This window comes from Aspergillus udagawae (assembly GCF_001078395.1).
Source record: "Aspergillus udagawae IFM 46973 DNA, scaffold_3, whole genome shotgun sequence".
In the NCBI taxonomy this organism is placed as follows: domain Eukaryota; kingdom Fungi; phylum Ascomycota; class Eurotiomycetes; order Eurotiales; family Aspergillaceae; genus Aspergillus; species Aspergillus udagawae.
This window is the reverse complement of record NW_025091266.1, coordinates 1,668,375-1,684,182: the sequence shown is the minus strand read 5'-3', so window position 1 is coordinate 1,684,182 and position 15,808 is coordinate 1,668,375. Positions and strand designations below refer to the sequence as shown.

General features: G+C 50.1%; 4 protein-coding genes across 4 annotated transcripts; all 4 read left to right on the top strand.

The window, feature by feature from the left end:
* Positions 1–1,011: 1,011 nt before the first annotated feature.
* Aud_004449 (uncharacterized protein) lies at positions 1,012–2,014 on the top strand (the record flags this gene model as incomplete). Its single annotated transcript, XM_043289389.1, has 3 exons — positions 1,012–1,062; positions 1,127–1,871; positions 1,926–2,014. 3 exons carry the CDS (start codon positions 1,012–1,014, stop codon positions 2,012–2,014), a joined length of 885 nt encoding a protein of 294 aa, XP_043145324.1.
* Positions 2,015–3,042: 1,028 nt separating this feature from the next.
* Positions 3,043–5,786, top strand: Aud_004448 (uncharacterized protein; the record flags this gene model as incomplete). The annotated part of the gene is made up of 9 exons (XM_043289388.1): positions 3,043–3,512; positions 3,567–3,678; positions 3,729–3,819; positions 3,874–3,958; positions 4,015–4,245; positions 4,638–4,867; positions 4,930–5,293; positions 5,349–5,710; positions 5,767–5,786. 9 exons carry the CDS (start codon positions 3,043–3,045, stop codon positions 5,784–5,786), a joined length of 1,965 nt encoding a protein of 654 aa, XP_043145323.1.
* An 831-nt stretch (positions 5,787–6,617) lies between these two features.
* ncr1 (sphingolipid transporter NCR1) lies at positions 6,618–10,573 on the top strand (the record flags this gene model as incomplete). The annotated part of the gene is made up of 3 exons (XM_043289387.1): positions 6,618–6,893; positions 6,959–10,400; positions 10,470–10,573. The coding sequence occupies 3 exons, from the start codon at positions 6,618–6,620 to the stop codon at positions 10,571–10,573; spliced, it is 3,822 nt and encodes a 1,273-aa protein (XP_043145322.1).
* A 934-nt stretch (positions 10,574–11,507) lies between these two features.
* Aud_004446 (putative importin beta-4 subunit) lies at positions 11,508–15,146 on the top strand (the record flags this gene model as incomplete). Its single annotated transcript, XM_043289386.1, has 4 exons — positions 11,508–11,553; positions 11,624–13,949; positions 14,176–14,912; positions 14,968–15,146. 4 exons carry the CDS (start codon positions 11,508–11,510, stop codon positions 15,144–15,146), a joined length of 3,288 nt encoding a protein of 1,095 aa, XP_043145321.1.
* Between the last annotated feature and the right edge of the window lie 662 nt (positions 15,147–15,808).

The window sequence follows — 15,808 nt, the reverse complement described above, 5'->3', positions numbered from 1 at the left end:
TGCTTAGCTAGTTAACTAGTTAATTTATCAGGGATGAGTCATAGAGTCATGGCCCAGGCATAGTTGTATTCCCAATTTCCCACCGCCTTGCATACGCTACTGCACCAAAAGTACCTTATTTGTGACGATCTCAACGTTCCGACTGTCGGAGCCATCACATCAAGCAGGTGCAGAGTAAGGTCGACCTTCAGGAGAAGGCAATATCTCGGTCTCCAGCTATTCCAGAACACTGGAGAGAGTCATCAGAGAATCCGGGCTTTGCGGTCTCTATACCCTTCGCTTCTCTAAGATGTCCATAGATCGATCCCATGGTTCACTGCCTCGTATTCGAGGCCACTTAAGATTTCAGTGGCAACTGGAATTGGGTTGCCGAGAACGGAGTAGTGCTATCTAGGTCTTGACCACCAGGCCTGGAAAAGAGTAGATGCTGTACTCCGTAGGCCCCATCTACTCCAAGTCTGGGCTTGACAAGAGCTTCTTGCTACCTTAGTGTCTCCTTTGTCTTTTTTCTCAACAATATTAATGGATAGTATCATGTAGATTTCGGTCATGAGGTGGCCCAGGTGATACCTGGTAATGCCATCTATCATTTGGAAGAACTCCTGGCATGATTAATACGATGACCTTTTCTTGTAATCACTACAGTATCTACTCATCCACATATCAGATCTTGCCCGGAAGATAAAGGTGGAGTAATGTATCAAATCCTCTGCCTATTGTTCTCCTCGTCCCAATCAAAAGATCTCCTGAATCTTCACAATGACGGTCTTCACACTTGATAAGAAGGACTGGTCACGTGCTAGCCTTATCCGCAAAGATCACTAACCTCATACACTGTACCTACTCCATGTTGCCTCAGTTCAGAGCCACCATCTGGAAAGCTCATTCTTTTATCTTAATCTGCGACCAAAAAAGCTCTTTGGGAGCACAGTGGTACACTGGGAAGATTCTACCCTTTCTTTTTGTTAGATTTTTATTTCCGTCGTCATATTTCGCGCTCACTCAGCCACCATGGCGGATGTTGCAGCTCTTGAGGCAGAAGTCAAGGAATTCAAGCTACAGGTATGTCATATTGTCATCTATTGTGCGACGGTCCTGAATCTGACTTGATTTCTCTCTATTCCAGCTTGAAACCGTTCAATCGAGTTTGCAGGTAGATCCAGACAACACGGAACTGCAGAGCCTTAAAACTGAACTGGAAGAACTCATAAATCTCACGGAAACATCAATCGCCGAACTCAAGCCGCTTGCTCCTCCTCCGTCTGCTGCCAAACCTTCTCATCCCCCAGCGAAGGAGAAATGGTCAAAAGAAAACCACCCTGCTTATCAGTCTGGGTATCGCAAGCCCACTGCCGAAACTCCGGAGGAGGCCCCCACGCCGGTTACGTTCTCCGTCAATGACCACGTCCTCGCACGATGGGTTTCTGGCGATAACTCTTTCTATCCTGCGCGCATTACCTCAATAACAGGCTCATCTAGCAACCCTGTTTACTTGGTCTCGTTCAAGTCGTACGGAACGGTTGAAAATCTGACAGCCAAAGACATCAAGCCCATCTCCAACGGTGATTCGCGGAAACGTAAGGCTGATGGAAGCTCAGGCTACTCTTCGTCCCAGACTCCAACCCCACAACCCCTTCATTCCAGCGTCATCTCGGCCGCGGCAGATATCAACCCTGCATTGGCAAATCAGGCGCGCAAAGAGCCTAACAAGGTCGGCGACGAGTCTGCACGCCCTTCGAAGGTGGCTCGAAAAGTCAAGGCCACTCGCGAGCTTGAGGCCGGTAAGATGAAGTGGAAGGATTTCGCTAGCAAGAGCAAGCTGGGCCGAAAAGAGAGCATGTTTCGGACAGGAGAGGGGGTTAATGCGCGAGGTAAGGCACCATTATTCTAGGTTTCAGAGTAATTCGCTAATTTGTGTTGAATAGTGGGCTTTACTGGCTCTGGTCAACAGATGCGCAAAGATCCCTCTAGGGCACGCCATGTGTATCAGCAAGCGGATGAGGACGCATACTAGTTTGGCTGTCAACGACAAAGTGCCCAATGTTCCATTTGTGATGAAATCAATTGGACATCGAGTTTTGCGTTCTTGTTTCACAACATTCTATCTCTGCCTGTTTGTTCCTATCGCTAACTGGAAGATTGGCGACACAGATCATCATTTTGATGTTCCGAGGCATGGAAGTCGGCCGTCCGTAGATTGTGGTCGTGCAGATACTGGTGACATGATATCTCCATGAGTTACATCCTCCAATGCTTCCTCACGTGTTATACTCTATTCTAATGGCAATCTTTTCATGATAGGGTCTTCTGGTTTTCTGCAACAGAGGACCATAGGTTTTATCTGCAACCTTTGCCAGATTCTGATCATGTAGATGTGTCGTCCATTCGAAGGGAAATCTTTTTCAAAGAGGCCGTCGCTTTTATCTCTCATCTTCCGCATATGTTCTGAGATCTGGATTGATACGATCTGTGAACATGAAGTTGGGAGCTTTGAAAGCAATCTGAGGCGTAAAGTCTCTTAGCAAATGTTCCCTACTTCCATCGATGGTCCATGGCCATTAGCGGGCTATGCGACCTTGGGAGGCGCAGAGCTTGGCATTCGTCTATATGACTGCTCAAGATAAAAGACCATCATGAGCGAAGGCGAACCTGGATTGACGCACAAGTCTCCATGGAGATATCAGATCGGTCGTGCCTGCACGCCTTCAAGGATTGTAGATTTATAGTCCACAGTTTGCCTGGCTGGGCTGGGAGGTCTCTACGAACTGCGCATAAGAAGCTCCATGCAGCGATGCGGCTCTCGTCTTGTCTCAGAGAACCGCAATCAGCTATTAGGTCATGTTCGCCGCAGTCCGGAAAAGCTTTCCATTGGCTAGCATCTGTATCCCGAATCTCTGCCTGAAAGCACATCTTAATCATTATATTACCATGACGCAGGTTATCACCTTGTATAAAAGCCCATGATACTTTCGCGTCACCGCAGCATGACACCAGTAAATCTCCATAACATATCCCCAGCAATCCAAGCCACCACAGCTCACTATGTCGCGCAACGTCTGCATCACCTCTGTAGAAGGCAACACAGGCTTCCTCATCGCCGAGCTCCTCCTCACTGACGAGAACTTCTCCAAAGAAATTGGCACCGTCCACGGCCTAACCCTCAATCCAGATTCCCAACGATGCAAGGACCTACAATCCCTGGGAGCCACCATCGTACCCCATAGACCAGGCCGTCTGAAGAACGTTGCCGCCGATATCAGAGACACCAAATCCGACACTCTCTGCCTGGTTCCGCCAGCTAGTCGGGACAAGATTGATATCACGGCCGAGCTCATCGAGGCGGCCAAGCGCGCCAATGTGCCGAATGTGGTCTTCCTCAGCGCTGCGGGATGTGATCTCGCTGAGCGGGATAAGCAGCCCCGTCTGAGGGAGTTTATTCATCACGAGACTTTGTTTCTGAGTACGAAAGGGGATCCGAGCTCAATGACGGGGCATTGTCCTGTTGTCATCCGGTAGGTTGCTTCCATAGGATTGCAATTTTGTACGTCTAATGATACTCGTTGTAGGGCTGGCTTTTACGCTGAAAACTTGCTTGCGTATGCCCCCCAGGCTAAGGAGGATGGATACATCCCTATACCGATCGGACGCGAGCATAAATTTCCCCCCGTAGCACTAGGTGTAAGTCTGGCTCTCAGCGCTCAAAGATGGCTGGCTAAACCACTGCAAAGGACGTCGCACTACTAGCGGCTCATGTCCTCACCGGCAAAGGAAAGCATGGACTCGACGATAAGCATCGTGGTCAGCTAATGACTTTGATTGGTATGTCCGTGTCATTGCTATCATTATCAAGTGAAAAGAGATTGACAACGACAGGCCCGGCACTTCTCAACGGCGACGAACTAGCGCGAGCGGCAAGCGAAGCTCTAGGGACAGATATGAAGTTTGAAGATATCTCTGAGTATGTCGCTAGTGTCACCCTCAATTAGCCATTGAGACTGGGGCTTACAGAAACAGATATGAAGGCAAGAAGGTCCTCAGGAGCCAGACGGGTACCGACGATAGTGAGATTCAGTTCATACTTGAATACTATTCGCTCGTTCGTGAGGGCAAGACGAACTATGTTGCCACGACGGCATTCCGCGATGTCACTTTGGAGGAGCCCCAGCAGCCATCAGATTTCTTCCGGTCTTATTCTGAGGTGTTTGAGCCGAAGAAGGGGGCCAAGAGGAGGAAGGTAGATGGAAAGTGAGCACGAGAAGATGGATGGTGTACGTTGTTCGGGGAGATCTGTTCTTGTTAGTAGCCAATGTGAATGCCATTGTAGGATATTTTAACTGACGTGAGGTTGTAATATACGCTAAAGCTGTTGAATCTGTAGTAGACATGTACCTCCAATCAAAGGATGTATTGGTAAGTGGCCATGGGCAGACTTGCTTACTGGACTCACTTTGCAAGATGATTAGCGACTTGGGCGTGTTCGGAGCACTGCAGTCCGATAATAGAGATACAATGAATCGAATAATAAGATAGAAGGCACTTATGGGTACTGAGTTGATCATGCGCGGGGTAGCTACTCCTCATCCACTTCTCCGCAGCACTATAGATAGGTTGCGATTTCTATTCAACTCGTTTGTGAGTCCTTACCTTACAGAAGCTCAGTATAACCAGAATTCCTTGACCATGAGTCCATCTCAGAAAGAAGTGCCTCTCCCTCCAACGCCTCATGTACAGACAAGGATGCCATGGATACGGCTCGGAGAAATCGACCCAGCTACCACTTTAACGCCTCCACCGGCCTCATTTCCAGATAACTGCACGCCGGAGGAGCGAGCAGCATTGAGATTCAGAGTGAGCGGGAACGCAGTGTGTTGGTCCTACCCCCTTTGATTTCCACAAGTCAAGATTAGGTGATATCTTACTCGCATCCAGTTACTGGTGGAGCAGGAATGCTTGCTCTAGCCTCCGCACGAGCCCTTCTTGAGCATGGACTTTCTGGCATTGTTTTACTTGATCTTTCATCGGCTCTCCAGAAGGGAGATACGGAAATAAATGCACTTCGAAGAGACTTTCCTTCTGCGAAGATTATGACGCATCACTGCGACGTCACAGACGCGGCAGGCATGCAGGACGTTGCTGAAAAGGCAAAGAACGAGCTGGGAGAGCTTACCATTCTCTGTTGCTTTGCGGGTATAGTCAACTGCGTAGCAGCCGAGGACATAGCAATCGAGCAATGGCGCCGTGTCATTGATGTAAATACGACAGGATCATGGATCGCTGCACAGGCAGTGGGGAAGTAAGACGATCTACCATATTCTTCTATGAGCTAGGCCCCCTGACGCAGAAGCCAGACATATGATTGCCAGTGGGCGCGGGGGCAAAATCGTCCTGGTCGCATCCATCAGCGGTCATCGGGTGAACTACCCCCAGCCTCAGATCGCGTACAACGTCTCTAAGGCAGCGGTGCTACACATGAAGAATAGTTTGGCAGCGGAATGGACGCAATACGGAATCCGAGTCAATTCCATCTCCCCGGGATATATGGATACGGTGCTCAATGAGGGCGAGGATCTTGCGCCATGGCGACAGATATGGGCGGATAGGAATCCCATGCGTAGGATGGGATCACCGCAGGAGTTGACGGGACCGGTGGTGTTTCTTTGCAGTGATATGGGGGGGAGCTATATCAATGGAGCTGATATTGTTGTTGATGGTATTTTCCTTCCGTCTGGCCGTTCAAGACTTATTAAGGTGCTAACAGGCGTATAGGAGGTGGTTTGGTGTTCTAGGCAAATACTCTGACAAGGCCAAACCATGAGCCAGGCGATTGTTCATTTTGACCCCTAGTCAAAAAAAATTGTAGAGGTTTCAAAATGTTTTGGCTGAGGCGAGAATATGTCCAGAAGCTGCCAGTTCTAGTCAGTACCTACCTAGAATTGGCGAATTATATATTTATGGGTACACAACAATGCAGCCTTACCTGTCTTTGTATTGCTGTCTACCCTCCGAAGCCTACAGCAGAATCTCTCTCAAAATGTTGGATAAAAATTGATCTTCCAGCTAGTTTGTCAACACTGGTCGAATGCACAAACACAGATATACTCAGTCAACATGCAAAGGATTGGATTAATCTATCCTGATCATCCAAGGATCGACGTGCCTGACCTTAGCGCCCGATGAACCCCGTTATTCGTGGGGATGATGGCAGCCTTCTCCGCTTACGTATGTTAGCTAGTGGAGGTCTAAACTTCCAGTTCCTTGATTCCCTTATCGTCATCTCCCCATCGCCTCGTCCCCAGCCTCTCAAGAGCTTCACTGTCCCCTGACGTTTAGACCATTCAATTCTAGCCAGACTAGTCTTTATTTAATTGTTACTTGTATCGGCGCACTGCTAATTTCAAGAATTGCACGTTCTTTTTAGATTTATTATATCCTCGGCTCGCAACACCACCTGATCGAGGAGTTATTGCTTCAAAAAAGACTGTCTTCGGCGAGCCCACCATAAAATCTAGCTTCTCAGCACCTTCCTACATCAACCGATTACCCTTCTAATGCTCTGATTAAACCGCGAAAAACCTACGTGTTTGACACTGGAGTCGTGACCAACCCTTTGTCCAACGATGCGGGGACTTCGCTTCACCCCGATCCTCACATGTCTCGGCCTGCTTTCGTTCCTTCCTCACACACTTGTCTTTGCTGAAGGAGAAACTGAGGTACACGAAGAGGGCCGCTGTGCGATCCGAGGACATTGCGGGAAGAAGTCGTTCTTCGGCGGAGAGCTGCCATGTCCAGATAACGGTCCTGCAAGAGATCCCGAGGTACCGGTGAGAAAGAAGCTGGTGGACTTGTGTGGTAGCAAATGGAATGAGGGGCCGGTTTGTTGCGAAAAAGAGCAGGTAAGTGTTAAGGCTTCAAGCAACCTTTTCAAGTGAGACGATTCTCATGTGCTTCGCCTGCCTAGATCGATGCACTCGCCAAGAATTTGAAACTTGCAGAGGGCATTATTGCATCATGTCCTGCCTGCAAAGACAATTTCTTCAACATCTTCTGTACCTTTACCTGTTCTCCGGACCAATCCCTGTTCATCAATGTCACAAAAACCGAGAAGGCTAGCTCCGGCAAGTTATTAGTTACCGAACTTGACAATCTCTGGTCCGAAGAATACCAGAGCGGCTTCTATGACAGTTGCAAGAACGTCAAAAATGGTGCTTCTGGTGGCAAAGCCATCGACTTCATCGGCGGCGGCGCGAAGAATTACACGCAATTCCTGAAGTTCCTGGGTGACAAGAAGCTGCTTGGAAGTCCTTTCCAGATCAACTACAAAACAGAGCCCCCGTCACCCGATCAGGGCATGAGGGCCTTGCCTATCAAACCGAAGTCCTGCAATGACCCTGACGAGGCATTCCGCTGCTCCTGTGTTGATTGTCCAGAAGTCTGCCCGGAGCTACCAGAGGTGAAAACGGACAAATACTGCCATGTCGGCCTGTTGCCTTGTCTGTCCTTCGCGGTCATTCTGATTTACTCCGTATTCTTATTAGCCGTCGTGGCCCTTTCTAGTTACTTCACGTACAGAGAACAGCGTTATCGCAAGCCCGAGAGGGTCCGGCTCTTACAAGACCCATCTCCCGATGACGATGAAGATGAGGGCGATATTGTTCATGCTGCTGGGTCGCTGGAGCAACCTTCTGGTATTTACAAACTGAACTCTATGCTCGACTCAATGTTCAATAGCATTGGGGGTACTTGCGCTCGATTCCCAGCCATCACTATTGTAACTAGCATAGTGCTCGTTGGCCTTCTGAGTCTGGGGTGGCTCCGGTTCACTGTCGAGACAGATCCTGTACGCCTCTGGGTGAGCCCTACATCGGCGGCGGCGCAAGAAAAGGAGTACTTTGATACCAATTTTGGGCCCTTTTACCGAGCTGAGCAGGTATTTGTTGTCAACGAACATGGACCGGTTCTGAGTTACGACACCCTCAGCTGGTGGTTTGATGTTGAATCTCAAATTCGTCGAATGTTCTCTCCGGGTCGCAGCTTACTACTCGACGACGTCTGCTTTAAACCCACTGGCGACGCATGTGTGGTTCAGTCAATAACAGGCTATTTCGGTGGCTCAGGATGGAACCTCCACCCGGACACATGGGAAGAGCGAGTTAAGCACTGTGCCAGCTCTCCTGGTGACCCGAGCTGTCTCCCTGACTTTCAACAGCCTCTCAGACCTGAAATGATACTGGGTGGTTACGAGGAGTCAGGCAACGTCCTCGACGCTCAAGCGTTGATTACCACGTGGGTTCTGAACAATCACGCACAAGGTACGGAGAACGAGGCCGATGCCATTGACTGGGAGAACAATCTCAAACAGCTGTTATATAACGTTCAAGAAGACGCGAAAGAACGTGGACTTCGTGTGTCATTCAACACTGAAGTCAGCCTGGAGCAGGAACTTAACAAATCCAGCAACACCGATGCGAAAATTGTCGTCATCAGCTATATCATCATGTTTATCTATGCGTCCCTTGCTCTAGGCTCAGCCACGGTCACCTGGAAATCTCTCTTGAACAACCCTGCCAACGTGTTTGTGCAGTCGAAATTCACGCTCGGAATCGTGGGAATCTTGATCGTCCTAATGTCCGTGTCTGCGTCGGTAGGACTGTTTTCAGCAGCAGGAATTAGGGTGACCTTGATCATCGCCGAGGTCATTCCCTTCCTTGTATTGGCTGTCGGTGTGGACAACATCTTCCTGATCGTTCATGAATTTGAGCGAATAAATGTCAGCCACCCTGATGAAGAGATTGATGAGCGGGTTGCCCGTGCCGTAGGGAGGATTGGTCCCAGCATTTTCCTATCGGCCCTGACTGAGACGGTCGCCTTTGCGCTCGGTGTGTTTGTGGGCATGCCTGCCGTCAAGAACTTTGCCATCTACGCAGCTGGCGCTGTCTTCATCAATGCCATTCTACAAATCACGATGTTTGTTTCAGTACTTGCTCTGAACCAAAGGCGGGTGGAGAGTCTTCGTGCAGATTGCATTCCGTGCGTTACAGTGCGCAAAGCGACTTCATCCGGCATGTTCGAAGAACCCTCTTACAATGACCAGGAGGGCGAAAGTCTGACGCAGCAATTTATTCGCAAAATATATGCAAACTATCTTCTTGACCGCAGGGTTAAGGTTGCTGTTGTGATTGTCTTCCTCGGCATATTTACTGCTGGCTTGGCTCTCATCCCGGAAGTGTCTCTCGGATTGGATCAGCGTATCGCTCTTCCGAGTGATTCGTATTTGGTACAATATTTTAATGACCTAGATGCTTACTTTGGTACCGGTCCTCCAGTCTACTTTGTGACCCGCGAGGTCAACGTGACCGAGAGAAACCACCAGCAGCAGCTCTGTGGGCGGTTTACGACCTGCGAAGAATTTTCCTTGTCATTTATCTTAGAGCAGGAGTCTAAGCGACCGAATGTCTCCTATATCTCGGGATCAGCCGCAAGTTGGATCGACGATTTCTTTTATTGGCTGAATCCCCAGCAAGAATGCTGCAAGGAAAACGAGAAGATCTGCTTTGAGGACCGGACTCCTGCATGGAATATCTCTCTCTACGGCATGCCCACAGGAAAAGAATTTGTCCACTATCTAGAGAAGTGGATTGAAGCACCCACGGATGCGTCTTGCCCTCTCGGCGGCAAAGCCCCATATAGTAACGCGCTTGTCATCGATTCAAAGCACGTCATGACCAATGCGAGCCATTTCAGAACCAGCCATACCCCTCTGAGGAGTCAGGATGACTTTATCAAGGCTTACATCTCAGCCCGTCGCATCGCGGATGGGATCTCCAAAGAACACGACATAGACGTATTCCCTTATTCCAAACCATATATCTTCTTCGACCAGTATGTCTCGATTGTGCAGCTCACAGGCACTTTGCTCGGCTGTGCTGTTGCCATTATCTTCGCTATCACGTCAATCATCCTAGGCTCTGTCGCCACTGGTGCGGTAGTAACTGCTACGGTCGTGATGATCGTTGTGGATATTATTGGCTCCATGGCCGTTGCTGGGGTGTCACTCAACGCCGTCTCCTTAGTCAACCTGGTTATTTGCGTCGGCATCGGTGTCGAGTTTTGCGCCCATATTGCTCGAGCATTCATGTTCCCTTCACGCACAATAATGGACAAGACGCCAACCAAGTTCCGGGGCAAAGATGCACGAGCCTGGACTGCGTTGGTCAATGTGGGTGGCAGTGTCTTCAGTGGCATCACTATCACCAAATTACTCGGGGTTTGTGTGCTGGCATTCACCCGCAGCAAGATCTTTGAAATCTACTATTTCCGTGTCTGGCTAGCATTGGTCATCTTTGCCGCTACCCATGCCCTCATCTTCCTGCCTGTGGTGCTCAGTTATTTTGGTGGCGAAGGTAAGTTAACTTCGGTTGCGTCTTTTGAATCGTTCTCCCCAAAGTCCTGCTTGTTTAACTATGATGTAGGTTATGCCGATCCTGGATTCGGCGGTGGTTTGGAAGAAAACCTTGCATCCAGGGGTTATCGCGCCCTGCTCGTTGACGAAGACTACGACTCTGAAGAATTCTAGCGATGCTCTACAGGATGCGATGGCGTGTCTTTCGCTTGATTTCACAGTGTGAATGATGCTGGTTCACCTATGGTTTTGCACTATGCACATTTTGCTTCTTTATTTGGAATCCATGCCATTTCTCTTGAGGAATATTGATGCATCTTTCGGAGAAGAGATGGAGTATAGGATTATGCGGGGATGGTTCACAGTTCTTGACTTTTGCTACTGAAATTTATTGATACCTCTTGCTGGTTCGTCGTACTTCAGCCTGAAACTCTAGAGTTTCATTCAACTATATACTAGTAGCTGATAGACGATAGTTGGTGGAGTACTAAACACATGGTGATATGATAATGTGTGACAGTCAATCACAGCATTACTGGCATCAGTCTCTGTGCTATCTACCTTATGGCAGACAGACAACGCACAACCTTCAGTATCAAAACCATCCTGGAAATGTGAACCCCATTTAAATTCTATTGGTCCTTAGTTGGGCAGCAACATTATTACTCCAGCCAGTTGGTACTTCTTACCTGTCTACTAATAGGTGCTCTTTTCGATGTGGTGCATCCACCGTTTGTGAACAACCAGAGCGGAACAGACCACGTGATAGCAAATGCCGCTAACCTGAAGGAAGTAAAAGCGGAGGAGCCATGAGAAAAATTATCCAAACAGCCCACCCCTTAGTGAGAACTTTTTTTTTTTCCCTCTTCATATCTTCTTCTCCTGAGTGTCCCTCATCTCTCCTTTCCTTTACTCCTCATTCCTTTTCTTGGTGTTTCTATCCTTTCTTTTGTTTCTGTGATACCCCTTTGAGCTGTTTGTCTCCGTGCAGGCAGCTCAATTAGTCCTACAAGAATCCCTTCTTGCTGTTAAAGAAGGGTTGTGACACCCCACATTTGAGAGGCGTACATATTTTTTTTCCCACAAAGTTTTATTCATATTTTCCATCATGGACCAGCAAAGATTCCTGCAGCAGCTTCAAATTGTTCTGAACCGTGAGTAGCATCCATTAACCCGGCGAGTGGCTTTGGAAAGACAGGTGTGATGCTGACGAGAACACAATAGCTGCCCAGGGCAACGTTAAGGAAGCAACTGGTATCCTTCAGCGGGAGTTCTACAACAAGCCTGAGTCTCTCGTTCTCCTTGTTCAGATCGCCACCGGTCATGAGGATCCCAATCTGAGGCAGCTTGCCGCTGTCGAGGCTCGCTCGTTGGTCAACAAGCACTGGGTTTCCGTCCAGGGTGCCCAGAAGCCTCAGATCCGTGAGCAGCTGCTGCGCTCCACGATGAGCGAGGGCTCCTCGCTCGTCCGTCACTCCATTGCCCGGATCATCTCTGCCATCGCTCGGGTCGACCTGAACGATGGCGAGTGGGCCGAGCTCCCCAATTTCCTGGTGCAGGCTGGTAACAGTGCCAACAAGGATGAGCGTGGCGTGGCTATCTACATTCTGTTCACCATTCTCGAGACTCTAGGTGAGAGCCTCGAGGAGAAGTTCTCGGATCTCTTTGCCCTGTTCAACAAGACCATCCGCGACCCTGAGAGCGAGGAAGTTCGCATCAATACCCTTCTCGCCCTGAGCAAGCTCGCCATGCACCTTGACTCTGAGGAGGATGCTGCTCCCGTCAAGGCCTTCCAGGATATCGTTCCCTCTATGGTCGCTGTTCTGAAGGACTCGATCGACCAGAAGCAGGAGGACCGTGTAATGCAAGCCTTTGAGGTCTTCCAGACTCTCCTTGGCTGTGACCCTGCTCTCCTGACTGTCCACCTTAAGGACCTTGTTATCTTCATGAACGAGCTTGCTGCCAACACCGAGGTTGACGAGGATACTCGTACTCAGGCAATCAGCTTCCTCATGCAGTGCGTTCAGTACCGTAAGCTCAAGATCCAGGGCATGCGCATTGGCGAGCAGCTCACCCGCACCGCCCTGCACATCGTCACCGAGCTCGGTGACACTTCCTCGGACGATGACGATATCACTCCTGCCCGGTCCGCTCTCGGATTGCTTGATATGCTCGCCCAGAGTCTACCTCCCAGCCAAGTTGTAGTGCCCCTTCTTCACGCCCTGGGTCAGTACTTCAACAACAGCAACCCTGACTACCGCCGTGCCGGTATCATGGCTCTTGGAATGTGTGTTGAGGGCGCTCCTGATTTCATCAGCACTCAGATGAAGGACATCTTCCCCATGGTTCTGCAGCTGCTCGCTGATCCCGAACCCAAGGTCCGCCAAGCCTCATTGCACGCCGTGGCTCGTCTTGCCGATGACCTCGCTGAAGACCTAAGTGCTGAGCACGAAAAGCTCATGCCTCTGCTCTTCAAGAACTTGGCCAGCGCTATGCAGGAGTACAAGGGTGAAGAGGATGGCCCCACTATCGATATCATGAAGGCCGGTATCAGTGCCATTGATGCCGTTGTTGATGGCTTGGACGAGAAAGACGTCGCTCCTTACCAGGGCGAGCTTGTTCCCATCCTGCACAAGCTCTTCAAGCATCCCGACTTCAGAATCAAGGGCCTGACTGCCGGAGCTCTGGGCTCCCTTGCCTCCTCCGCCGGCGAGTCTTTCCTCCCCTACTTCGACGAGTCCATGCACCTCCTGCAGGAGTTTGCCACCGTCAAGGACAGTGAGGAGGAACTGGACCTGCGCGCTAGTGTCACCGACGCGATGGGTGAAATGTCCGCTGCCGCCGGTGCCGAGCGTTACCAACCCTACGTCGAGCCCCTCATGCGCGCCACCGAGGAGGCACTTCACCTCGACCACTCCCGTCTCAAGGAGAGCACCTACATCTTCTGGGGAGCCATGTCCAAGGTTTATGGAGAGCACTTCGCCCCCTTCCTTGATGGTGTGGTCAAGGGCCTTTTCGCTTGCATTGAGCAAGACGAGACTGACCTAGACGTATCTCTTGGTGAGGCCGCCAAGGACCTTGTTGGCCAGGAGGTGATCATCGCTGGCCGCAAGGTCAAGGTTGCCAGTGCCGACGATGACGATGAGCCCGTCGGAGAGGATGGCGGCATCGAAGACGTTGATCTCGACGACGAGGATGCTTGGGACGACATCACCGCCACCACTCCCTTGTCTCTCGAGAAGGAAATTGCCGTTGAGGTCATTGGCGATCTCGTCACGCACACTAAGAGCGCCTACCTGCCTTACTTCGAGAAGACAATTGAGCAGGTCCTGCCTCTGGCTGAGCACCCTTACGAGGGTGTTCGTCGTAGCACCATCAGCACTCTGCACCGCTCGTACGCGATGCTTTTTGCTATTGCCGAAGAGACCGGCCAGATGGCTAAGTGGAAGCCGGGTCTGCCTCTGCAGGTCGAGCCCGCCAAGGAGGTCAAGAAGTTTGGCGAAATTCTGATGACCGCTACCATCAAGATGTGGACTGAGGAAGATGATCGGTATGTATATTCTCTTTCTTTTCTTTCTGCATGTTACACTATGGCTGCTTTGCAGAAGCATGCCCATTCCAATGATGAACACACTCGTTTACCCAGCTCACTCAGACGCGCAAAATGCGTGCGTGATGTGAAACACGATTCTTTCCAACGAAAAACTGAGGCTTTGATTTCACTGCTCTTAATGTTTTCATGTCAATTTTTGATTGGTATTGACCATTGGACATAGGGCTACTGTCGCCGATATCAACCGTAACATGGCTGAGAACCTGCGCTACTGCGGTCCTTCTCTGATTGCCAACGAGACCACTCTCCACAACGTCATCCAAATGGTCACCGACATCATCACGAAGAAGCACCCTTGCCAGCTCGAGTTTGGCCCCGAAGAGGAGTCTCTCGAGGCCGGTGAGGAGTCTTCTGAGTTCGATTGGGTTGTTGTTGACACTGCCCTTGACGTTGTTTCCGGTCTCGCTGCTGCTCTGGGCGGGAGCTTCGCCGAACTCTGGAAGGTATTCGAGAAGACCATCCTGCGCTACGCTGGTAGCACTGAGGCTCTGGAGCGTGCCACCGCCGTTGGAGTTCTTGCCGAGTGCATCAATGGTATGGGGGCTGGTGTCACTCAGTTCACTCGTCCTTTCCTGAAGCTCCTCATTCACCGCCTGGGTGATGAGGATCCTCAGACCAAGTCCAATGCGGCCTATGCTGTTGGCCGTCTTGTCGAGCACTCCACCGCAGACGCTGAGATCGTCAAGGAGTACCCTACCATCCTTTCCCGGTTGGAGTCCTGTCTGCAGATGAAGGTCTCTCGCCTTCAGGACAACGCTACTGGATGTCTCAGCCGTATGATTCTCAAACACCGTGAGGCTATCCCTCTCAAGGAGGTTCTCCCCGTTCTCATCTCCATCCTCCCCCTGAAGAACGATTACGAGGAGAACGAGCCCCTGTACCGCATGATCTGCCAGCTGTGTATGTGATCCCGCCTTATCCGAAACGAGCAAGAACATTACTGACTAGCGTGTAGACAAGTGGGAAGATCCTACCATCCGAGAACTCACCCCGCAGTTCTTGCCCATCTTCCAGTCTGTCCTTTGTGGCGATTCGGACCAGCTTGAGGACGAGCGCCGTGTCGAGCTCATCGAGCTTGTCAAGTGGCTGAACCAGATGCAGCCCGGCGCCGCTCCCTGGGTTGAGCAGCTGTAATCACCTTGCACGACATCTGAATATTAACGGCTTGATGACTTCACAACCAAACCTACCGAATACTTAATGAATAGAGCCTACGCCACAAAAGCAGGACATTATGGATGACTCTTAGACGATACCCCGGAGCGCATTGAGGGTTAGCACCCTCGTTGTTTCCAAATGATGAGACCCTGAGCAGGAAAGAATCAATTAGACACCATGGTTTGGGTATGTGCGATGATTTATGAATTGAGAGAAAAGTTTGTCATTGTAAATATCGTTGGATTTGATCTATCCCGGTCAGAAAACCATATAACTCGCCGTCCTCATTAGTTATTTTTGTTTTCTGGTACAACTCTCATCGGTATTGTAGGTGCTTCGTACTTTGTGTCTGGGTTGCCAATGACGTCTGTGGTGGGGCAGAATAAGGTAGCGATCTGCAAGATGAAAAAGGACGTCAACAAGTGACACGATCGGGATGCTGGACCATGCGCAGAGCTCCTTCGATGGTTCGACCTGGTTCTACGCATGGAGGATGGTTATCTCAACGGTCGGTAAGGTAGCGAGGAAATTGTTGGTCGAGCCTGTTCCTTAGGAAGTATTGGGTTGATACACAAAGTTAATTGCTCCTCACAGTACGGAGTAGTGTTCATCTGATCTGAATCTTTCTTTCTTTAGTG